Source organism: Serinus canaria, chromosome 1A (genome assembly GCF_022539315.1).
Source record: "Serinus canaria isolate serCan28SL12 chromosome 1A, serCan2020, whole genome shotgun sequence".
Taxonomy (NCBI): Eukaryota; Metazoa; Chordata; class Aves; order Passeriformes; family Fringillidae; genus Serinus; species Serinus canaria.
Window position 1 is genome coordinate 62,651,572 of NC_066314.1, and position 25,417 is coordinate 62,676,988.

General features: G+C 43.6%; 1 protein-coding gene across 1 annotated transcript in view; it reads left to right on the forward strand.

Moving 5' to 3' along the window:
* STAB2 (stabilin 2) overlaps nucleotides 1-25,417 on the forward strand; it is an 81,203-nt gene that overhangs the window by 31,969 nt on the left and 23,817 nt on the right. The window contains exons 19-41 of the mRNA XM_018918733.3: nucleotides 38-124; nucleotides 652-763; nucleotides 2,106-2,286; nucleotides 3,282-3,375; nucleotides 3,571-3,729; nucleotides 4,110-4,205; nucleotides 4,930-5,025; nucleotides 6,036-6,083; nucleotides 8,901-9,037; nucleotides 9,401-9,515; nucleotides 10,414-10,491; nucleotides 10,638-10,730; nucleotides 10,840-10,947; nucleotides 13,405-13,536; nucleotides 14,490-14,615; nucleotides 15,183-15,239; nucleotides 16,400-16,495; nucleotides 17,622-17,817; nucleotides 19,186-19,281; nucleotides 20,647-20,692; nucleotides 21,773-21,849; nucleotides 23,942-24,067; nucleotides 25,032-25,105. Of these exons, the coding sequence (XP_018774278.3) occupies nucleotides 38-124; nucleotides 652-763; nucleotides 2,106-2,286; nucleotides 3,282-3,375; nucleotides 3,571-3,729; nucleotides 4,110-4,205; nucleotides 4,930-5,025; nucleotides 6,036-6,083; nucleotides 8,901-9,037; nucleotides 9,401-9,515; nucleotides 10,414-10,491; nucleotides 10,638-10,730; nucleotides 10,840-10,947; nucleotides 13,405-13,536; nucleotides 14,490-14,615; nucleotides 15,183-15,239; nucleotides 16,400-16,495; nucleotides 17,622-17,817; nucleotides 19,186-19,281; nucleotides 20,647-20,692; nucleotides 21,773-21,849; nucleotides 23,942-24,067; nucleotides 25,032-25,105 (2,430 nt within the window). The remainder of the gene's footprint in view (nucleotides 1-37; nucleotides 125-651; nucleotides 764-2,105; nucleotides 2,287-3,281; nucleotides 3,376-3,570; nucleotides 3,730-4,109; nucleotides 4,206-4,929; nucleotides 5,026-6,035; nucleotides 6,084-8,900; nucleotides 9,038-9,400; nucleotides 9,516-10,413; nucleotides 10,492-10,637; nucleotides 10,731-10,839; nucleotides 10,948-13,404; nucleotides 13,537-14,489; nucleotides 14,616-15,182; nucleotides 15,240-16,399; nucleotides 16,496-17,621; nucleotides 17,818-19,185; nucleotides 19,282-20,646; nucleotides 20,693-21,772; nucleotides 21,850-23,941; nucleotides 24,068-25,031; nucleotides 25,106-25,417) is intronic.

The following is a 25,417-nucleotide window of genomic DNA, read 5'->3' on the forward strand; positions in this document are numbered from 1 at the left end:
AAGCATTGGAAAACAGGATGTTTCCTTTCTTTTGCAGGACCCAAAGTGTTGCAAAGGCTTCTTTGGCCCTAACTGCAGACCATGCCCAGGAGGTTTCTCCAAACCCTGCTCAGGGAATGGGCAGGTAAGCAGAGCATCCACAGCAGCACCCTGCACTCCAGAGGGGGAAGGATGAGCTGTGTCCCAAAAAGCCCCTGGAGCATTTCTGCACAACAGGAGTGTTGGGCTCCACAAGGGCTGCCCCCTTCCTCTGTGTCCAGTGATGGCTGTGGATTTCAGGTTCAGTTATAGCCAGGAGGGAAAGGGATCTGTCACCTCTCAGATGCCCAAATTGCAGATTTCTGGGGTTCCAACACACAGCACACAGGCAAGGCTGAGTGACCCATTCCCATGCTTTTAATTTGCACATCACAATGTAATGACCCCCCAGCTCATTATTGTCACAGAAAAACTGCAAAGAAATATAAAATATATAGCAGCAAAGAAAAAGCATAAAGAAAGTTTTTCTTTGAAACACCTGTCTCAGCAAAGCTGGAGTTCTTCCTGAGAGTCTATCAGAGTTACAAAATATGGACAGGCATGTAGTCTCTTTTCTTGGGTAAAGACTTGTTTGAATTCATACATAACCATCACTTCCCTTCCATATCACAGTGCATGGATGGCCTGGATGGAAATGGCACTTGTGTTTGCTCTGAGGCATTTCAAGGCTTGAGCTGCCAGTTCTGCTCAGACCCTGGCAAATATGGACCTCAGTGTGACAAAGGTGAGTGCAGCTCTTCAGCCTCAGCACAAGAGTGTGAGCAAAAGCCCAGTGGGTCTTTTGGACCCTAGAGGTGTTCAGGCAGGAGTTAACTGGCTGCTAAACAGTCCCTGTGGAAGATGAGCAAGACATTCCTGGAGTATTCATTTCCTATTTCAAAGGGACACATCATAAGGCCAGGGTCTGTGTAAATACTCTAAATGATGTTTTGCAGGGGTCAAATCTTGTTTTATACTAATTTATTGTTCTTTTGATTTCTGTCTCCCTCACACAAGTAATTGAAAAGAAAATTTTTGCTATTCTGTTCCCATCTGCTATTGCCCACAACAGAACAGATTCTGCCTGCCATGACAAACATCTGTAATCTTAGAACAACTCGATCTATAAACAGGTTGCGTTTAGGCCACTTAATTACCCTTACTTAACAATTTCTGATCTGTTTTATAGCTTACAGTTCTGCACTGACAGATTCAATTCTACTGAACCAAACCATAATACATTTGAGAGTATACAGCAGATACAACATCAAATATACATACATTCCTCACCTACAAAACCACTTTTAGTCTTTGTTGTTATGAAATAGCTTGCCATTCATGAAGGTTCAAAGGTACACGGACAAAAGCTAAGACATAAATTCCATAAGGAATTGTGATAGTGCCTAAACTCCAGTCCCACCAAAGCAATAAGTGTTTGCTTGACTAGTCACTGCCAAGTTTTGGAATGCACAAAGCTTTCCTGCTGGGTCCCTTGGGCACCTTGCTGTGCCTCCAGCAGCACTAACCCACCCAGTCCTAGCAATGTGCCGGGAGGTCTGGGCTGATGCTCTGTGCAACCTGGAGGGTCTGTGGGCTCAGTGTTTAAAGGCTTACCCTGTCACTGAAAGCACAGCAAAAGTCATGCAATTAATAACTTTAATAGTCTAGGACATAGAATTTTGCTCCTACTTTTCTGAAGCACTTTGAAATTCATCTATAAGAGCAGTGTAAAAATACAACAGGTTTTAAAGAGTTACTCATAAAACACACTTGAAAAGACATGGCTATGATTAAAAGTCCCCCACCAGAGTGAGGTTAAAAAAATACAAAAGTTTAGATTCTTGGGAAAAAAAAGGAAGAACTGATTTGTAAGAAATGGGGGTAGAAATAAATAATGGGGGTAGAAGTAAATAATGGGGGTAGAAATACATAATGGGGGTAGAAATACATAATGGGGGTAGAAATACATAATGGGGGTAGAAATACATAATGGGGGTAGAAATACATAATGGGGGTAGAAATACATAATGGGGGTAGAAATGCCTTTTTCCACTATGGAAGTGCACATTGCAGTTTATTTCTGGTAGAGTGCCCCTGCATTAATGGGAAGTGTGATAACAGAATAGACAGTGATGGGACCTGCCTGCCTGGATCCTGCAGAGCTGGATACACAGGGAAGCTCTGTGAGCAGGAGATTGTTCCCTGTGAGCCCTCCCTGCAGCTCTGCCATGCCCATGCAGACTGTCAGCTCAGTGATGGCACAGTGAGGTAAGTCAGCAGCCTGCATCCTGTTAATATTCAGAGCTGTGCTGCAGCTCTTTCCTGTTTGCCTGACCAAAACAGTCCCTGGCAGCAGTGCACACACAGCAGCCACTGCAATCCTGCACTGCAGCAAACAAGCAAAACCATGCACCACATCAGCCTTGAGCTGCAAGGTAATAATTACAAGTTCTCAATACCCTGTACTTTGTATATTTAACACTGATAGTTGCATACAGATCTGATCCTTGATTAGAAGCCTCCCTTCCTACTAATACCTACAGAGGTTTTAGGAAGCTCTTATCTCTAACCACCCCGTAGTGATTTAGGAGTTTAAGCCTTGCTGGAAAAGAATAAAATTCTCAGTTTGAGAATGGATATCTCACTCTGGTCAGGTCAGGTGAGTTTTGCACACCACAAACTTCAGCACAGGCTCCCCAGTCCTGCCAGGACTGGCCACATAACTCTGTTAACTGCTTCAGCTGCCCTGCACTTGCCTCAAGCTCACCCTCACCTGCAGCAAGTTTGCCTCTTGCTGCAGTGTATCCATAATGAGTCACGACAAGCACAAGGGGGGATGCTGCAGAACCTGAGTGCTTCAATAATTCCCTCCAATTTAGGGTAATCCTGGGGAGGGACCCAGGGAAACAGGAGGGCTCATTGTCTCACACACATTTCAGGCAGAGAGCCATCTTCTGTGTAACTGAGAGAGAGCATAGCCAGCCCATAAATATTTTATAGCTGTTAGCTCAACTTTGCAATGATAACATCAGCTCAGAATCAGTTCCACTCCCTGTCTCATATGCAGAGAATGGATCCCTGATTTGACTCAATTCACCCAGTCAATATTTTGGAAAAAAAAAACAACCCATCATGTACACACTTGAGCTACTTGCATCCAAGGTTACCAATTTTAAGCTGCCTATAAATAGCATGTTGAAGGGGAAAACAATCACTTTAGAGCTGTCACGTGTAACGCCTCCTTCCTCCTCTTGTCTCTGTAGCTGTGTTTGCAAACCTGGCTATGAGGGAGATGGCTTCAGCTGCAGCAAAGTTGATCCTTGTGCTGTTTTAAACCCTGGTGGCTGCAATGTCAACGTAAGTACGTGCTTTTCCCACGGAAAGGCAAGCAAAGAGGAAGGTTTGGCCAGAGACTTCTACATGAGAGTCACAGTTTTCATTGGAGTTCCAGGCTGTTTCCCCAGACCCCACTGCAGAGCTCAGACAAGCCTGATGGCTAAAGGCAGATGTCCCCTAGGAGTCCTGAGTGGCTGCCTCTGCATCTCCCCCTAGGCTGAGTGTGTTCAGACAGGCCCAGAGGAGCACAGGTGTGTTTGCCAGGCAGGATGGACAGGTGATGGAAGGGACTGCTCAGCCATCAACCCCTGCCTGCTGCCCAGCACGGCAGGCTGCCACGAGAATGCCACCTGCATATACGTCGGGCCAGGGCAGGTAGGTCCTCACAGCCAATCCACCTTCATTGCATGTCCTCAGCCATTCTGCTCTGCCAGAGCTTGAGTTCCCTACCCTCTTTTCTTCCCCAAATCCTCCTCTCCCTCCCAGCCCTGATGTTATTTCCACATGGTACTCTCTATCCAAAACGGTCTCCCTAAATTCCAGTCCCTCCTTCTCTCGCTCTTTCAGCAAACACATTTTTAAAAAGTACATTAGTAGATGTCAGGTATGAAGGTCTTCTGCAGATATTAGTCAGAGTCATTCCTCTGGAGTCAATGCCAAGCTGCAGAAACACAGAGAAACTAATTCACCATGTCTAGAATATGAACACTATTTTAAACATTTTAATGAATTGCCGTGTTTTATTGAAATGACAGAATGACTGTAAGTGTAAGGATGGATTTCAGGGGAATGGAATTGAATGCTCACCCATAAACTCGTGCCTGGAACAAAATGGAAAATGCCATCATCTGGTGAGTAATTAATCATTCCCTGAACAAAGTGTTCAGATTCATATCACACCTCCCCTCCTGCGCACACCATAGAATTTATTTGCCATTTCAAGCCTGCAATTTCCTTTGGAGAAAGCACTTTCCAAGCAGTTCTAGAAGCACCAAAAACTTTGAACCACATCAGCATGGTACATGAGCTGAGGACAGATTGCAAGGTCTGCTCCCAAATCTGCCAGTACAGAAGGATTATCTCGAGCCTGGAATAAATAAATGCTGGTTTTCTACCAGCAATTACAACTTGGATCCACTGTCCTGTTGGGATATTTACCCAAGTCAATCTCTACCCAGGCATCTATCAGCTTTTTCAGTAGCTGCACGTGCCCTGCAGTTCCATCCTCAGGTGGGGCACAGAGCTGAGGTGAGGAGCCCTGGGGAGCAGAGGATGGATCTGCCATAGTCAGGTGAAAGAACAGGGCCTCAAAGGTGTAGGGAGGAAACAAAAAGGTGGAGCAAGGGTTTAGATTCCTGTAGACTTAGTGCATGGTGGGATGGGGAGGGAGTTAGTGCCCTGGGCTGATGGAGTGTGTCCTACAGGAAGGTGAGAACACCCATGGAAGGTGGTACAAAGCTCCTTTGTAAGCTTATGCTCATATATAAACAAGTCCTACCAAGGGGTTTCACAGGCCATCCATGCTGGAGTGCTCTCCCGAGTATTTGACAAATTCTCTCTCTTTCTGGTTCAAAGGCAACTTGTCACTTTGATTCTTCTGGTGGCTGGGAGTGTGTGTGCCCAAAGGGCTACGAGGGGGATGGCAGGACCTGCTATGGAAACGCTGCAGATGTAAGTGCTGGGAACACTTCCTCTGGGCACAGCACCTGCTGCACAGGTCTCACCCTGCATCTTAACCAGAGAGAGCAGCAAAGCCTTCACAAACAATCAGAAAAATGTGTAGCTATGATCCCCACCAGTGATCTCTGCAAAGGATGTTCCAGTGGGAACATTCACCTGATTCATAAATTGTGTTTAAAAACGTGGCTTGGGAAGGAGCCTAAGGGAGCAGAGCATATTTCTGGCTTCAAACAAATTGAAAATTTGAAATTGAAAATTTGAAATTGAAAACAGATTGGAAAACACCAGAGTCCAGAGCTACTGAAGTGCTAAGCACTCACCTCCCAGCTGAGAGCACCAAGCAGTCAACTCTTGTGAAGTTTTGCCCTGCAGTCTCTCAGTGGAAATGATCAATTTTTCATGTTGAAGCAAACTGTGCTGACCCACAGGCAGATAAAACCAAAGCAAGTCAATTGGTGAAATAAATATGCATTTAACAGCACAGGAAAACCAAAAGTGTCCTCAGTCTCAGCTCCTGGCAATAATCTTACATGGCTCTGGGCACTATCTGCCACTCCTGCTTATACTATCATCTATCTCTGTTCTAAGTACTCTGGCAGAATAAGGGCTGGGTGATGTGTAAGATGCTGTACAAATATCAGCTAAAACAACATATATTTCAATCAATTTTGCATGGAGTTAAGAGAAGAATTAGGTTTAAAGTCACAGGAAATTAATGCTTAGCCTGGGGTGAGTACATAATACATACCAAGGTCGGGTACACATCTAAGCAACCCATGGCCTGATTTTCAAGAATTGATAATTCACCTTTCCGACTACCAAAAAGTATTTTTAAAAAACCAAAACATTAATGCCATCCCTTTTCACACACACTGAAATTCTCCTCCTCCTCCATTTCACATCAGCCAGGCCAGACATGGTGGGTTGCCCCACAGACAAGAGCACTTTGGTACAGCTAATTATGGCTTACAAACTCATTGAGCTCTCTTCTTCCTCATCAGGAGCTATCCACTCTGTCAGAAGCAGCTGCTTTTAACCAGTGGGTTAATGTAAGTACACTTCATGGGTAATTTCTGTAGCATGTTCAAGTTTGCAGAAATACATGAGCCTTGTAGAGTTTAGAAATGGGAGCCTCACAGCAATATTTCCATCAGAGAGGGGAATCTGAAAGTGTGGAGAGACTTCAGGGTGCCTTTCCCACCTGTTGTAGGGAGGTTCACCATCTACATCCCTATTTCTGCCTAAAAACCAGCTTCTGAACCCAAATTCAGTGAGTAAGGAAGCTCCACAAGCAGCAGAGCTAGTTCCAAGCCTGCTCTCTGAGGCAGGAGCTACATAAGCCATGACTAGTTTGGCATGAAAACAATCTGCAGCCCAGATGAGCAGCAGCAGGGAGTGAGCAGAGACTGGACTGGACCCCAGGTGTCTCCTTTCAACTTCTCTCTTTCAATAAAATGACAAGTGGGAAGGAAAGGCAATGCCCCACCCCCCATTTCCACATTCCCCATGGCAGGAAAATGCAAGTGTGTGGCTGGACAGTGTGCTGGTGCCACAGCAAGAGAGCAGGGAAAACTCAGTCTGTGCAGGCCTGGCTGAGGGGCAGGAAATGGAATCATAAAATGGTTTGAGTGGAAAAGGACCTTTAAAGTCCATCTTGTCCAATCTCCCTGCCATAAGCAGGGACATCTTCAACCAAGTCAGGTTGCTCAGAGTCCTGCCCAGCCTGATCCTGAATATCTCCAGGGATGGGTCATCCCATCACACTTGGTTATAAATAAAGGACTGAAATAAAGCACAGACCCCTGAGCAACCTCCTCCAGTGTTTCATCACCCTCATTCTTAAAAAAAAAAAAAATCTTTCTAAGATCAAACCTAAATCCACCTTTTTTCAGTTTAGAACCATTGTCCCTTATTTTTTTGCAAAAGGTCCCACTAAAAAGTCTGCCCCACCTTTCTTACAATCTCCCTGCCAGTACTGAAAGGCCACAAAAGGTCTCCCTGAAATCATCTTTTCTCCAGGCTGAACAACCTCAGTGAGCAAAGATTAACTTTTCTGGCTCCAGGTTATGGAAGAAGCACCAAAGTAGGTTTCAAACCCCAAAGTTCTGGATATGCTGGTGGTCAAAATCTACTCCCTATTTTCACATGCTATCATTTATTAGGAGCAGCAGTAACATTAAGGTCCTACCCCACCATGATTGGAACTGTATGAATAAAGATCAAACCTGGCTGCTCCCACAAGAACTTAAAGCCCAAATGTAAGGAGTGTTCATCAAATCCATGGTGAACAAGAAAGGACAGTGATGTGTTAAGGAATAGCATCAGAAGCAGAAGTCACAGCACATTGGTTGCTTTAAGGCTTTTCAAAGGTAGCTGCCTTGGGGATCATTAAAGTACTTAATTGCAAGCAACACCTCAGGGAGCTTCTTAGGAGAGCTCCATGTGGCTAATTCAGGCCAGGTGTCTGCCTGGCCCTGAGCTCAGATTGTGGCACTGCAAACTCTATAGAGAAACTAAAGAATTTAAAGAAATGGGCACCACAAGAAATGCTGTTCTCCTGCTATTACACTCTTTAGATAATGAGGGAACAAATCAGAGGGAAGATTCTGTATAATCTAATGAAACTGATGTGGAAATTTCTGCTACACTTCAGAGAAATGCTATCACTTAGAATAAACACTGGTAACTACAAACATGAGCAAAATAGGGAGGCATAGCCATCTGTGGGTTTTTAACTTTGTACTTGAGCAGGAATGTGGTGTTTACCACTTTTCATAACCAAATTCTTTTCTTGCTGCTCAGGAAGGATGAGAAGGGGAAGTTTGTTGCTCTTTCTATATTTAAATATTTGGAAGGTGATAGGGATGATGGCTAGGAACAAAGATGATCTTAACAGAGACAAAATCCCCGCCTATTTAAGGGAGGTGATTCCCTTGATCCCAAACCCAATATGGGTAATGAAGGACTATCCAAAACAGCTTCCAGGCAGCATACCAGCTGCAAAAAGGTAGACCCCAAGTTCATATTGCTCCCTCAAGTTTTGCAGTATCAAAAATGGCAAGCTGTGGAGCCTGTGAAAAGCTTGGAGAGTCCCATCTTCAGCAAGATCACATGTAAATATTTATCTTTCCATTTTTCACTCCAAAAAAAAAAAAAAAATTCCACACAACTGGAAAAATCCTCTCCAGTGGAAATTCTTTCCATCCTTAAGGCAGATAAAAACATGGAAGCTAAATTAATTCATGCATGCTGCAGATCTCACAATCCCCATCATCTAAAATTAGAGCTGTCAGCAGCAAGCCCCACTGCAGTGCTAGTGGGCACAGATAACTCTTGGACATCTTGAAAATTCCCAGCCATGTTAAATAGTCTTCTTCCAAATGAGAACACTGTGTCATGAGAGTTTCTTATATCATGGCTCATAGTGCTTCTATCTATTGAACAGCATGGAGTGCTCTGGAAGAACAAATTACTTGAATTTATCAGTAACCACTAGCATTTATCACCTCCATTTATCACCAGTATTTTTTTTTTTTAAATTCAAGTGCATAATACAAAACCTATGAGACAGGCTAGCTTTTGTGGGAGTCAAGTTATGTATGTCATCACAAAAACCAGTTCTGACCTGTACATTATTTCTGCCCTTTCCATGCTGGCAATCTATTCTGCAAAAAACAGACACTCATTTACCATTTCTGTACAGCTCTAAGTGCTGTTGTTCAAGTCATTGCTCAGTGTAATAATTTGTCCCTTTCCAGGCTGGTCACTAAGCACGTCACATACTCCACCTTGCTTAAAATGTCACCAGCTACTATTTATAGACCATCCTTGGAATTAATTGTTTTACCCTCTTTACTTCCATGCAGGAGGCCAAGATAAACTCAGTGTTGTCCACCACCTCAAACCTAACTGTCCTTGTGCCTTCTCTGCAAGCAGTTGAGAACATGGATGAAGATGAGAAAGCCTTTTGGATGTCAAAAAGTAACATTCCAACTCTCCTTAAGTACGTTCATGGTTTGGGGGTTTGGCTTTTTAAATTAACTGGTTTTTATGCTAAACAAGCCTTTGGTTTGAAGCCACTAGAGCAAGACAGGTATTTTGATTTTAAAGGAAGGGCATAGGATTCCTCTTCTAGTTCCAGTGGCATATAAATCTCTGTAGCAAGGCCACTGGAAAAAAAGGCATTGTTTATAATATGAAAGAAATGTTTAAAGGTTGAACTAAGATAAAAACATTGCTGAACAGGGTGTTGTAGAAGCAATTCCTGCTATAACTACCATTTGAGACACACTAAGCTGTTTATCTGAAATAAGATGAAGAAAAGAGAGAAAATACAAAACCTTCAAATCCAGTTAATTTCCTTTAGGTATCATGTACTGACAGGAGCTTACAGCTTTGCTGATTTCCAGAATTTATCGTCCTCTGACATGCTGCCAACATTTCTACAGAGCAAATTCCTACACTTGTCTAAAGAAAATGGGGTGAGATGACCTGCAAACCACTGTGGTATTGTACACCAAACCCTGGCCATCACTGCCACTGAATATTTTGTACTACAAAACCACACATACATGTATTTTTTAAAAATACGTTCCATAAAATTAAAGGCTTAGTTCAATTACATGAGGCCTTCTGGGAGAAACATTTGCTTGTTTTTCTCCACCACTTTACATCACTGAAATTTGTCCACAATATTAATTTTTTCTAATGTCCCAGTAGCTGCTGCAAACACTGGACAGCTGTAACCAAGCAGAATGGCAGCCCTTGCCTGGAGCAGCCTGTGTGAGCCAAATTAATACAAAGAGCATCCAGGAAACCAAATAACTTAATTTAGGGAACGGGGCAGATAGGAGGAAGCAGCGATAACACACATCTTCACATATGCAACTTGATAATCCTAAACCACCTGAGGGTATTTTTAATGGTAAAAATGTTACAACCCTTCCCCTTTAGCCTTTTTATCAGGTAATTTCCTGGAAATACCTGGCAAGTCACATTTAAGCACTTCACCCCCATTAAGGGAGAGGGAAGTTCCCCTACCTCCGCACTCCAAAGGAAAAGCTACAAACAGGATCCTTCAAAGCTGCCCAGAGCTGGGAGGGTGTGAATCAGCTCAGAGCTCAGCCTACCCTGTGCTGCCAGCCAAGAGCTCTGCCAGTCTGCCCCCAGGGAACAGCCAAGGGTCCCCAAGTCCCTTCCCCTGTGCCTGACTCCCTGAGGGTCCCCCAGCCTCTGGTGTGAGTTAGTGGTGCCACGGTACAGCCCTAGGCGAGCATTTGGGAAGGTGTGGAAATCCAGAGGATGAGCTGCTGGGAAGCACCACCCCAACAAGGAGAAGGCAAAGCTCCTCTCCCTCTCCTCTCCCTCTCCCTTGTGCAGAACCCGACCCTCGAGGGCGCTCAGTTCGTGGCCAGCGACATCGCATCCACAAACGGGGTCATTCACGTCATCGACAAGGTACAAATGCACTGGACAGGATTGGCTCCTGTGCTCCACAAGCAGTGCCAAACCACGAACCCCCTGTGCAGAGCACTGTGCTCAGAGCAGCTCTGTGCCCTGCAGGTGATGCTTGCAGGTGATGTGGGGTATCTGCTCCCCTGCAGGTGCTGACCCCGCTGCGCAGCGCCGTCCTGCCGAGGCTGCTGGCACGCCTGGAGCAAATGCCCGACTACTCCCTGTTCAGGGGCTACATTATTGTAAGCTTTCACACCATGCAGAGCAGAGGAAGCTCTCTGCTTTGTTTGCATTTCAGACCAGCAGTGGTCATTCTGATTTTTTTTTTTTTTTTAATGTGTTTCACAACAGCAATACGGCCTGGCTAATGAAATAGAAGCAGCAAACACATACACAATCTTTGCCCCAAGTAATGATGCCATAGAAAATTACCTAAAGGATAAGAAATCTGCTGCTCTGGTATGTATTACTCACAAGACTTGTCCTAACAGCTCAGTATTTCATCTTTGTTTCAAGTGGATGGGTTGTGAGGACACAGATATAGGGAGATTTGTTTCCCAAAATCCAGTAAGTTAGGTTTTGTCTGTAACACCCAAGAAATTGAAATGGGATGGGCCTACAATATTTTCCTGAGTTGCTGGAAGAGCCCAGCTATTTGTTCTGTGTTTTGGCCTTCTCTAGATTAAAAGCATGGTGACAATTTCCAAGATTTCTTGTCAGTAAACTTATTTTTTTGTTGTTTAGGATTTTGAGAGAGTTTTTTTTTATGTAAAGAAGGTCAGTACAGGAGAGACCAGAAAAAACACTGAAATTAGCTTTTTAGGTGAACAAACTCCAGTCCCCCAACATCACTAATACCCCATCATTAATAATGACATGAAATATTGTGAGTCTTTCTTAAAACTATCCAGATGCTGGCCTTGTCACTCCTGCAGGAATGCTGCAGAAACACTCTCTCTGGCACTTGTACCCTGACATATTTACAAGTTCAAACCCCTTTCTCAGCCTTGTTGTTTCCTCCCAAGATAAGCTGTCCTTTTTCTGCCTTATCCCAGCATCTTTCTCCATATTTTCTCCAATTTGAAACAGCTTTATAGATTGCACATATCAAGAGCCACACACCTTGCAGAGGAAGCTTCACCCATAATTTGCCCAGAAGCTTTAATTCTTCCATGTTTCATCCAAAATTATTTATCCACACTCTATCCCTCCTTGCATGGTCTCCATTTACAGCCAGGAAGCTGCAGGGCTCAAATGACTCTTTCCAAACCTTTACCAACAACAGCAGGCCCATGGCAAATGTCCCACGTTCACAACTGATCGAGCTCCATCTGCTCAAATGGCTTTTGAACACTATGTTAGATGTGACACATCATCATTTCCACATGCCAGCAAGAAGAATTTACATTAAACTTTGAGAGACACATAGGACATCAATTCCAGTAAATCTGGATTACTGGATTTAAAATTCCAGTAAATCTGGATTACACACACATGCAGAGAAATCATTTGCATTTCCACTACTCACCAATGTTTCTTCAGTCTTTCTTCCATCCTCCCAGCCTTGCCTGATATGGCAATCTGAGGAAAAAAAAATCAAAAAAACCCCATAAAGTTAAGTCTGCCAGAGGCTTAACCTCTTTGTGAAACACTTGGGAGAACTCTGCTGCAGAGTGAAGAGTTTGGCATGGGGAGAAGATCCCATTTCTTGGCCCTGATGGGACAAGATGTCCTAACTCTCCTGGTGATTAAAGACAGTAATCAAGAAATCAGTGTTAGCTTTTCCTCCAGTTCATCTAAGTCAGGAGATTAAAGAGGCCTGGACACTGATGGAAATTAGCACTGATGGAACCACTTTCTCATCTCCAAATATTTTTTGCCAGATCTGTGGAACAAGGCCAGCCCTAAGAGATAAAGCTACTCTTTTACTCTGTAAGCACAGCCAGGCACCATCACAAATCTCACATCCTGAAGATGCTTCATGCTTTCACATACTTTTGAAGGAGCAGAAGAGCAGGAGCAGCATGGACATTCAGAATAAGGGGACAGTGAGCAAGAGGATTTCCCACAAGCACATTTTTATTGCAAAGACAACCTTGCAGCAGCACTGTCTGTAGGCAGCTACAGCCACTGTCTGTGGCTAGGCAGCTCCTGAACTCCCCAAACACCCCAGCTTCTCTCACACTGACCAATCTCTCACCTACACATCCTGCTTCTGCTTCCTCATCCCAGTCAGGGAGAGCTCTGGGAGTCTCCTGGTTCAGAACAAGATGTAGAAGCCTTGGGAAACCCACACAAAATTTTGGTATATAGAGAGAAACTTCATCACTTTGCAGTGAAATATGAATATGGTCTACCAACCAGGCACAGAAAACTTTTCAATTAAAGACAGCTAAAAGCAGTCTTTATTGACTGAAGATGCCCTTAAAGATTATACATATAGATATAAAAATATAGATAGCCAGATATAAAAAATACTCCAAACACTCACCACAGTTTATTCCCCTGTAGGTTATTCAGGGATTCTCAAAGGAATAGGTAGGGAAAGACCATAAAAACACTCATCAATATGCAAACCTTCCTATCAAATGAACCCAGGAAGTTCAGAGTCCTAAAAATCACCTGACTTTCCCCTGAATTCAGCAGCCAGCCCTATGCACAGAAACACACTACAGGCTCAAGCAGACTTTGCTCCTCCCAGTTCAAAAGCCTTTCATCCTCCATGGTCAGTAACACTTTCATTGTGGCAAGAATGCAGGCTGACTGCAGGAGGAAATGTGAAACAACCTACCCACTAGAGAATTTTCTCTTTAAATTCAGGCAATCTCTGTTTGGCTTAAGCCCTTTGGAAGAGGCTATCCCCTAGGAATTTCTCATTCTTTGCTAGGTAACTCTGAATGTAATTGTGTGCTGCAGGATGAAGGCCAAATCCGCTATCACGTTGTGCTGGATGAGAAGCTCCTGAAGAACAACCTGCACAATGGCATGCACAGGGAGACCATGCTGGGCTTCTCCTACCAGGTTGGGTTCTTCCTCCACAACAACCAGGTACTGCTGTCTGCACTTGCTGGGAGAAACTGGTTTCCTGCTTTTTACAAATCCAGCTTCAGCTTTAAACTGACATTCCTGTCAGAAGGAACTCCCTCCCTAATGCATCCCTCAGTAGCTTCTGTGACTCAGCAGCACAAAAGCTGTCACTCAAATGCAAGGCCTGTCTCAGACCTGCTTAATTCAAAGTCACCCTTGAAGGTATCTGTGATTGAATTTTATTTCAGTTGTGCTGTTCACATTTAAAATTGAATTTTAGGTATCTGTCTCTAGCAACTTGAAGCCAGAATTCCAGAGCAGTCAATAATCTGAACTTCCAAGGGCCATTAGAAACCTGTCCTCAATTATGAGACATTATTTATATTTTCTGTGGATTCACTCCACTTTCAATCCTAAGAACTCAAAGCACTGTGCAACAAATATGAACTGCCTTTCAATACCACTCATGAGAAAAACAGGCACAGCAAGATTAAGGAACAGGGCCAGGAAGGGAGCTTGGCCTCCTTCTCTGTCCCAGAAGTCCCTGTGGGCATAGGCAAAGGAAGACAGAAAGCTTCTCACCCACAGATATTTCAGCCCTGCTGTTGGCTCTGCCCACAGCTGAGCTTTGAAAAAGCACCTGCAGTGGGACTTGCATGGTGGGAGTGTGGGGTAGCACTGAGATTGTGGAAGCCCTCCTTGAAAGAGCTTACATCCCTTGGAAAAAGCTGCTCTGCCAAATGCTGTTGCTCAGAAGTTTTAACAGGCTGCAAGTGCCCCCATGCCCCCCAGGGCAATGAAGCAGTCAAATGCAGCAGCTGGAATATGAGTGAGCACCTGAGGCTAACTCCCTTTGTTGGTTTTCCTTACGTGACCCCTGTGGTTTTCCCTCCTTCTTCCACCTCCTACTGCTCAGGCTAGCACAGCCATGGAACACCTCTGCTGCTCTCTAACTGACTGCATGTCTCCTGCAGCTATACATAAATGATGCTCCCATAAGCTATGCAAATGTTGCCACAGACAGAGGAATTATTCATGGACTGGGAAAGGTGCTGGAAATCCAGAAGAACAGATGTGATATCAATAATACCGTGATCATTGTAAGTGACAGAAGTTCATCTAGAACCTTAAATCCCCTCAAGGAGACCTACAGCCAAACAAAGCTCAAAAGTGTAGGATATGTGACACTATTTTCCACCAAGGACATTCCTACCAGAGTTTTTAGCATCTCTTAAGACAATCTTTGTCCTGAAATCAGTGTTCTAACAGCCTGGATAAAATGTAGTCAGAGTAGCTCAATAATAAGAAATTCCTGAGCTCTAATATCCAGATAATATTAGTAATGCATTATTCTAATACATCTTCATAACCAGACCACTTGGTTATGAAGTGGGAAACATCACTTTAGAAGAACAAATAGAAAACAACCAAATGTTCTTTCCTTCTTCCCCTTGAGGGAAGGGTGTCCCCACAGGGCCATTCACAAGGATATTCTTCCTTGCTGAGCAGGACAGCTTCCCTCACTCTCTTTACCAAAGAGGTTATCCTGATAATGTTCCTCAAGCACTAGATTTAGAAATGTGGCTGGAAATCATTCTTTTTCTATGAAACAACCTGCCTGCAGCTCTGCACAGTCTGTTAACTACCTCTCATTTGTGTTGCATAAGGAGAAGTGCAGAATTTGTTCACAACCATCAAGTTGTCCCCCAGGAACAAAAGAAATTGTAAGTATATTTTCATTAATGCTAGGGTCATTTGTTTCTCCATATCAAAACTGGCTGTATATGCATTCAATCCTATTTTTAATACAATTGTCTCAGTTTCACCAAAATATGTAGTAGTTGTCTCAGCCTTCTACATACATAGCTAATAGTCAAGAGACTCAATCCACCCTGACCTCAGAGATTCTTTTTCTGGGATTAAGGCAGCAGAAGGGCAGCTTAAAGATAAAAATATCTTTCATGGACAGTTTCTCATGCACTGGGACAACTAAGACTCCTTAAACTCTAAAGTTTACCTCTACCATGCAAAATTAGGGGAGTTAAATGTGGTCTGGAGTATGCCTGCTCCAGAAGGAATTACAGCACCAGCTTTGAGCCCTTCAAAGAGATGTACAGAAGGGCAAAGTCAATCCATCCCCAGCAGTATGCTGTAAGCTATGGTCACAAGAAAACTTGGAGGTTAGAGAGACTTTGGATGCCCAGGTCCAACACATGAGAACTGCAGATATTTAGAGTTTCTTGGTATCTAACTTATTTGTGAAAGCCTCTCCATTGGGATTACATATTTTCCTTTATTATTATTTTTTTTAATAAGTTATGCCAGTAGTGGTATTCCAAAGCAGCTTAAGTTCCATCTGCTTCATCAAAGTACTTGACTGGCAAAACCAATTTTAACTCCTCATGGGTAAAAATCAATTAACATTTCCTTTACAAAGAACAGCTGGGTGGATTCTTGTCTCAATCTCCTCACAAGTGTATATTGAGATCAAAATCTTTCTCCAGCAAACAATCTCTCCCCTGTTTTGTTCAGACCTAGAAGATAATTTTTCAACAGCAGTTTTTGCACTACTTCATAACTTGGTTTTCCAAGAAGAATCAGAGAGATCAGAAAATGTGAAAAATGAAAAAAAATATGTTTATAAAACTTTTGAATAGAATCTGTTCAGTTATGAGCAAAGGCATTTTTAGACACCTTTAAAACACCACAAGACATTGAGTTAAACTGTGTAATATGTTCATTTTTATTTCTAAAAGTATTTCCTTAATTTTAATTGTGTATGTGTGAGTCAGTGCATAAAGGTAATGTCCCATTTATTAACACATTTGAATGTAGCTGATCAACATTATTCAGAAGTGCATCTGTTTCTCCAATATTTGCTCAGGCAGGGGTGAAGAAATACTGTGTCCTCACAGAAAACCACATGAGACAGTACACCATCCAGATTGGCTGCAAGCCCAAGTGTGCCAAAACCATCATTGTGAGTTCACTGCTTCTGTTGTGGTAAAAACCAGGAACCCCCTTCCCCAACCTTCATCCTCCTCCTCATCCCCACTAAGCACACACAGCTTGTCAAGGCAGCTCCTGACTGTTCATTTATTGGCCTTTACTCTGGGTCCAGCAGACACTGGAAGGTTAAAGACTGGTGATAGCTGCAGCACACAAAGTTCTGCATGTCCAGTGGTGCAGAGGGAGCACAGGTTTGGGAAGGGTAAACCCATGCTTGTCCCTAGCAATTCTCCACCTCTCCCTGAAGTGGTGAAGGGCACCTGGGTCCCATCAAGGACTGGCAGCCAGTGCCCTGGCACATTGAGGAGTGTGGTCACAGACCAGCAGAGCTGTTGTGCTGCTAAAAATCACAGAACCAAAGACTAGTTTGGGATGGAAGGGACCTTAAAATTCATCCAGTCTAACCACCCTGCCATGGGCAGGAACTTCCTCCCCTTGAGCAGGTTTCTCACAGCCCCCCACAACCTTGCCTCGAACTTCCAGGCATGGGTCCACCCATGGCTTCTCTGGGAAACTTGTTCCAGTGCCTCACCACAGTGAATAATTTCTTCCTAATATCCAATATAAACCCACCCTTGTTGCATTGCCCTAAACAGTTATTTAGTTGTTTGCACTGGGTGTTTGGTAATTTGCACTGTCCACATGATTTGTATCCTATCATCACATGGTCTTCCCCTTTTCCCTGGCAAGTGCCAGCCCTGGGGGTCTCTCCCTTCCCTCACCCCTCCTCACTCATATCCCCTTGGCTGTTGGCCTCTTAAAGCTGGGGGAATGGGGGATGGCGGAAAAGTCCCCTGCGAGGAGAGGACGGCCTCTTTTCCACCTGGTGGGTCTCCTGGAAATAAACTTAAGACATTTGTCCACTGAGGACATTTGTCCCCACGTGGACAAGAGCACTTCTCACCCTTTGCCTTTCATCCATGTAAGATCATGTGGGCTGAGCTGCACAGCCAGCCGGACTGGACCCCAACAGCCCATCCAGGCACGGAATCTTACACACCCTCTTTCCCTAGCTCTAAAAGCCCTTGTGAAAATCCAGCTCCCTCATTCCCCTTGCTTGCCCCCTGCCCCTCAGCACAGCATTTCTGCCTTTGCAGAGCAGGGAGTGCTGCGCGGGTTTCTTCGGCCCGCAGTGCCAGCCGTGCCCAGGGAAAGCCGGGAGCGCCTGCTTCGGGAACGGCGTGTGCCTGGATGGCATCAATGGCACCGGCACCTGCCAGTGCCAGGAGGGCTTCGTGGGCACGGCCTGCGAGAGCTGCAGCCAGGGCAGATACGGCCGCGGCTGTGACCAAGGTACCCAGCACCCCCAAACCACGCCCCAAACCTTCCCCTTTTGTCTTCTAACCACGTTCACTCCAGGTTCCAGAAAAGTGCAGCCCATACTAATAGGCCAGGCTTAAAAACATCATTAACCCCTTTTCTTTCCCCATTATGGTGTTTTCTTCCTAATCCTTAGAGTTTGGAGGCAGGGCTTCCTACTCTGTCACACAACGTAAACAGAGGATGGCCACCCCCATCCTTCCTGCCCCTTGCTACCCACATTGACACCGGTGGTTCCCCTTATGTTTAACAGTTCGGTCAGGTTCCAGAAAGGTACAGCCCTTCCTAATAAACCAAGCTTAAAACATCATCAATCCTTTTTCTTTCCCCATGATGGGATTTTCTTTCTATTCTCTGGGGTGGAGACAGGGCTTTCTACTCTGTCACACCACAGATTTAGAATCCAGCAAGAACCCTCCAGGGGTCCAAACCTTCCCCTTCTATCTTCTAACCATGTTCAGTCCAGATTCCAGAAAAGTGCAGCCCATACTAATAGGCCAGGCTTAAAAACATCATTAACCCCTTTTCTTTCCCCATTATGGTGTTTTCTTCCTAATCCCTAGAGTTTGGAGGCAGGGCTTTCTGCTCTGTCACACCACAGACATAGAACAGAGGGATGGGCCACCCCCATCCTTCCTGCCCCTTGCTACCCACATTGCCACACTGCCAGGAACAGTGGCTCCCCCTCTTATCTTCTAACCATGTTCAGGCCAGGTTCCAGAAAGGTACAGCCCTTCCTAATAAACCAAGCTTAAAAACATCATCAATCCTTTTTCTTTCCCCATGGTGGGATTTTCTTTCTTTCCTCTGGGCTGGAGACAGGACTTTCTACTCTGTCACACCGCAGATTTAGAATCCAGCAAGAACCCTCCAGGGGTCCAAACCTTCCCCTTTTATCTTCTACCCATGTTCAGTCCAGGTTCCAGAAAGGTACAGCACTTCCTAATAGGCCAGTCTTAAAAACATCATTAACCCCTTTTCTTTCCCCATTACGGTGTTTTCTTTCTATTCTCTAGGCTGGAGGCAGGGCTTTCTACTCTGTCACACCACATAAAAGAATCCAGCAAGAGCCATCCTCTGTAGCACTGCGATTTTTCACCAATTCTTTCCCATTAAAATACAGTTTCAGACCCTGCATTTGGGAATAGAGGCAATGTAAGCATAGCTTGAATTTAGAGTTGTTGTGTAATTAGAAGCCAAAGGGCACAAGACAGAGCCTTTCTTCAAATAGCCTAGAGCAGAAAGGGCCATCAGCAGGAGATGTCTGGGCCACCCCTGCTGTCCTTGCTGCCCACATTGGCACACTGCCAGGGACAGTGTCTTGCCCCATCTCTCCCACAGTGTGCCCTTGTGTCCATGGGAAATGCAGCAGCGGGATCGACGGGGATGGCTCCTGTGAATGTGACGTTGGCTGGAGAGGAGTGAGGTGTGAGACTGGTGAGTGTCCTGCCTCTTTTCTTCTGAGGTAAAAGGTGAGCATCTCAGAAAATGACAGAACTACAGCTACAATCAGATCCCAGTGCAGCTTCCCACGTCAGTGAGATATGGGTCACATTCCTGTGCTATGGCAATTAATTCCTGCATTATTAGAGAGCTGGTTGAGACACCACTCATGACACTGAAACACCTACTTAGCTAATTCTCTCCCTGTGTCACCCTCTACCTGCCCCAAAAGAATATCTCTTTTATTAAAACTCTATGTTTTCCAGAGCAGGATTACCCAGAACATTTTGACTCTCAGATCAAAAGCCTCTCAAGAGCTTCTAGAAGTTGATTTAGCTACACAACACCAGATATTAAAATATGTTCTTGTTAATGCAATAAAAAATAATTAGCAAATAAATCATTTTGTGCTGGCTTAATACAGCTTCTGTATCCAAACAAATCATATTCTATTTATACATAATTAAAATGCACTCAGTAAATATTCAAAACTCTAGCTATAATAGTATGAAATTTAAAAATGTTACAAGTACATTCATAATAGCATTCAAGATCAGTTTTAAATTTTCCCAAGGAAAAAATTAGTAATAAGCACAGTTTTGTAAGAGGATTGCTATAAATGCTATAAATACTTTCAGCTCCTTTAGAAAATCTACCCTTATATAATTCTGATATTATACAAGACTCACCAGGCTGAACACAGGCAAATGACAACAGGTGAAATGTTTTCCTGACAATATGACAACTCTTCCTTTCAAATTAATATAAGTGGTATCCACTGGTCTACACAGACTCTACAGGTGGAGTCTTATTGTATTTGTTGGGAAGCTCTGACAAAGGCAGGAATGATGCCTCTCACTCCATGTTTTCAGAAGGCTGATTTATTACTTTATGATGTTATACTATATTAAAAATACTATATTATGCTAAAGAATACAGAAAGAATACTTACTAAATGCTAAAAAGATATTAATAAGACCTCATGACTCTTTCTAGAGCCTTGACACAGCTTGGCTAAAGAGTTAAAACAAACTCACACAAAAATATAATAAAACAATTACTTGTGAGTAAACAATCTTTAAACACATTCTAAAAAAGCAAAACACAAGAAAAACAAATGAAATAAAGATGGTTTTCTTTTTTTCTGAAGCTTCTCAGCTTCCCAAGAGAAAAATCCTAAGCAAAAGAATTTTCCCAAAACCGTGAATGCCACAGAATCTCTATTGAGACTCAGAGCAGAGTTGTCTGGCACAGAACTCAGCCTCCAGCTCCACATGGTGGGAACAAAAGACTCTAAATCTAGAAGGATGTTGACCCAAAAGGTTCTGATCCCTACTTCATTTTTTCTTCCACTTGCAGAAATCAAAGATGACGCATGTAACGCCTCGTGCCACACCAGTGCCAAGTACGTATGAAATGTACTCGTTTGGAGAGAGGGGAGAGAAAGGGCTCCTCTTGCAAGGCAGAAATCAAGTTCACCTTATTCATGACTGCTCAGCAGCACATCTCACAGAGATAAGGAGCAATGTAAATCTAATATATGTGGTGATGAGGCCAGAAAGTTCAAACCTCTCCTCTCTTCATATCAAAATATACAAACAACAACAACAAAAAGCTCTCACCAGTCCAGCACCAATATTGGGACACTAACTAGTTTTCAGAAGAGCAAGTGAGCCCCATTGAGCCATTTACTGAAGTGCATCTGTCCCCTCACCACTGACCAGGCAGCAAGATTTACACTAGTCAAGACATCTCAAAAAAAAAAAAAAAAAAAAAAAAAGAAAACTGGCTGGGGAGGCTCTCATTTTCAGCCACAGCTCTTCTGTAGGAGCTGAGAAGCCAGAGGGGCAAATCCCCTTTTTCCTAGATGTAGATCATTCACTCCCCTGTGTGTTTGTGATTTTCAGTTCACAGTAGCAATATTTTACCAGGCTTTCTTGGCAAAACTACACTCTCAGATTTGCTCATGGGGATCCCACACGGTCTGGAATCAAGACTGTGTTTCTGACAGAAGCAGATTGTTCCTCTCTTGTGCATTTTTCATCCACTGACATGCACCTGTAGGATAGGTGCAGGCATGGCAGGAGTAGGGGGAAATGATGAATTGTGCTGGCTGCACCCCTCCATAAATTGGGTGCACACAGACAAAAATTGTGCACAACTTTTTGGGTGAGTAGACACATAAATTCTGTAGTTCTGCACAAAAAATAAAAAAAAAAATTAAAAAAAAAGATATTCAAACACCAAAGCATGGAGTTCTAATGCCTAAAATAATACAACCAAAACCCATGTGAAAATCTTGGTCCAGCTAGGTCCATTTTTATGGTTTTAGCTACCTCTTACTGTATGGTTAAATGCCTTGTTATTTCTATGTAACATTGCCTTCAGAAACACTCACAAAAACAAGGGCTGTACAAAAGACCTGATCAATGTGGTTTTTTTCCTCTCTGTAAATGATGCCCCTCTCTTTTTTTTATTTCATTAGCTGCCTCCTCCTATCAAATGGCACTGCCTATTGCAAGTGTGCAGCTGGCTTTGAGGGGAACGGGACATTCTGCACAGGCAAGTGAACTTTGTTTCTTCCCTTTGAAAAATAAAAAAAAATTAAAAAAAGAAAGCAAAGAAGAATGCCTGAAGCACTCTCTGGTCACAGCAGAGCTGGTGAGAGATGAGCAGTTCCCTATGCACCAGTTAAAAACCAGGAATTGTTGCCAGCTCCCTCAAAACAAACAGCAGCCCAACAGGTGCAGATCCACAGCAAACAAAGGGCTCCAAATCTCCAAGTTGTGAGGCATTGTGCTCAGGGAGAGCAGGGAAAAGGGAACATGCTGTGCACAACCCCAGCCCCATTGTTTGCAGAGTAATGAAACCTGCTTTGTGACTTTTACTCCCTTTCCCAACAAAGCCCAGCAAAGAGAGGCCAATTCAGAGCACAATAACACTTCCAGCTATTGGGAGCTGTGTAGCTCAAACATTTCCTCAGCTTTCTGAACTTGCTGAGATTTCTGGTGTGGCAAAATCCATTTCTTTAGACTAGAGAGATTTAAGAGACCCTCAGAAAGGGGTAGTAGCACCATATCCTAGATGTTCCTCCAAACATCTGGGTTATCCAAAACAGACTGCTTCCAGCTACAATAATCATAATTAATTATATTTTTTCTCAATTCTTAGCTGATTAAAATACTCATGTTTTTCAGACAGAAGCCTATTTTTCTACTTATTCACAATGGCTGGCAGTGTCCTAATCCCAGATTTTGCCATTCTTACTCTGCCTGTTTTCATTTTCCCTTCTGGCACAAAACAGACAAATCCATTTTAATTTGCTGGGGGGCAATTCCCCACGTGCAGGAAGAGCTGGGTGACACAGGTCACCCATAGTGACTCTGCACTCTCCTTGCTCCCATATACAGGATTCCTGGGCAAAACTACTCGCAGAAATAAAGTCAACTCCCTCATCTGAAATTGATGAAACAGCAATTTAGGGTCATTTGAAGCAAAATTTAAGGCAATTTTCAGGCTGATTTGAGCCACACTGAAGATCAAACAAGGCTCCCTTCCTGCTCTCAAGTTGTGAGCATCCAGCTCATCCAGAGTTGGAGAAACAGTAGGAGTATCCATCTGAATAAGAACCCAGACTTGCTGTCACAGGAGGGCTAGGTGGTGTTTTACTCTAGACCTCCTGCAGGAGAAGTTACATGATCTGTGTGCAGAAAATGTCAAGTTCAGGGAACACTTAAATGGCTATTTAAACAAGAGATGAATACAAACATTCCTCCTTTTTTTTTTTTTTTTTTTTTTGGTTTGTTGAAATGGGCAGAATTAGAAGATGGAAAGTTATTGAAAGCCAGTCCTGGATCAATTCTAACATTCCAGACTAGAAACACCATTTCAGCTTTCCCTCTGGAAACAATATTAAATAACTGGCACTAATGAAATCTGTGGCCTCCTAATTCAGAAAGACTCATTCAAAAAATGTTAGTACATCTGTGGGGGTACCAGTTGTCAGTTTTTCTGGGTCTGGATTGAAGGCACTTGAGACAGTGATTTGTGTTTGGACTCAGATGTTTATCATTTCTTACCAGTAAAACAGTCTCACTACTGTGAGTTGGGCAGCTTTTCATTAGAAGGCCAACAGTCTCTTGTTCCAAGGTCTTTTAAGAATAAACAATCCAATTAAGACTTGACACCTAGATTATTTTCCCTTTTAACCCAATAACTGATCCCAAAGAGCTGCAAAGCAGAGTTTTCTGCCCAATTGCAAAATGCCAGCCAAACCCATGGAGAAGAAGGAAGAAGAAGCATGAAGAAAAAACCCAGGACGACACCCTGTGCTCTCCATCCTGCTTCCATCCACACCATACTAAAAATCCCAACTCTAAATGTCTCACCAAGTGATACACCTACACTGCTCTCTATAATTTATTTCACAATTCTGTGGATTCTATTCTATCTTGAAGTTTAGGAAACTTTCTCCATGAATGAGGATCAAAGTCAGTGCTCCCCTGGGGGTCAGGGCACCCCAAAACAGACAGAGAAATATTCCCAGTGCCCTGGGTTTCCACATAAATCCCTTTAAAAGTGACGACAGATAATCATGAGAAGCAAGAAGCCAGTCCAGCACATTGGTCTAATCTCTGCTGCTGTCCCTGTTCAGCCATTGATGCTTGTGAGAGCAACAACGGGGGCTGCTCCTCCAAGGCAGAGTGCAGGAGAACAACCCCGGGAAACAGAGCCTGTGTCTGCAGCGCCGGCTACACGGGGGATGGGATCGTCTGCCTGGGTAAGCACACACCCTGCCCCTGCATCTCACAGGGAACCACAGGAGAGAGGTTGTCTCTAGGAGAGATGCTCCTCCTCCCACTCTGACCCACCAGTGCAGCTTGCTGATACCACACCCCTGATGCCAAAGGCATCTTTTCCTGCCACAGGGTTGGTACCACGGCAAACCACGCACCTGCAGCAGTGTGCTGTGGCACCAAATCTTATCAAACAACATCTGCCCCTAGCAAGGATAACCCCATCTCCAGCAGCTTGATATACACACACTCCTCTGACCATCACAGACAGACTTGTAGATACTGTACCACACCTCCCCAGGTTTGGTTTCAGAAATGATGCTGGCAGTGCTTTGGCCTCCACCAAGACCCAGACTAAAAGACCCAGACTAAAAGACCCAGACTAAAAGACCCAGACTAAAAGACCCAGACTAAAAGACCCAGACTAAAAGAAAGACCCAGACTAAAAGAAAGACCCAGACTAAAAGACCCAGACTAAAAGACCCAGACTAAAAGACCCAGACTAAAAGACCCAGACTAAAAGACCCAGACTAAAAGACCCAGACTAAAAGACCCAGACTAAAAGACCCAGACTAAAAGACCCAGACTAAAAGACCCAGACTAAAAGACCCAGACTAAAAGACCCAGACTAAAAGACCCAGACTAAAAGACCCAGACTAAAAGACCCAGACTAAAAGACCCAGACTAAAAGACCCAGACTAAAAGACCCAGACTAAAAGACCCAGACTAAAAGACCCAGACTAAAAGACCCAGACTAAAAGACCCAGACTAAAAGACCCAGACTAAAAGACCCAGACTAAAAGACCCAGACTAAAAGACCCAGACTAAAAGACCCAAGGAATTAATTTTGTCATAAATCTGCATTCCTAGTATGCTCTACTTAAAATTTATTCTCCTTGGGTTTTCAGAACTACTCTCTCTTTATTACACTGTTTCTCTTTTATAAAGAAATCAACCCTTGCCTGGTGAACAATGGTGGATGTGATAAAAATGCAGAATGCACACAGACTGGACCCAATCAAGTGAGTACTTTGTTAGTGAAGAAAAATAGGTCTAGTCAAGTGTTTATTGCTGGGCAAAGAAAGATTTCCCCATGTCAACTTTGTTTTTAAGTAAAAAACCAAATTTCATAACAATTCTGAAAAGCATATGCTTCCCTCAAAAAGGCATTTGAGGGGGAGTGCAGATAAACATGAAGAAAATCTATTTCAGTGAAGGAAATCCAAAACTGCAGAGGAAAGCAGTGTTTTGCTATTTCAGGTGGTTGTTTTTCTCCTTTGGGGGGTTTTGATGTGTAAAGCTGTAAGTTTGAAACTATTGCTAAATGATGTTTC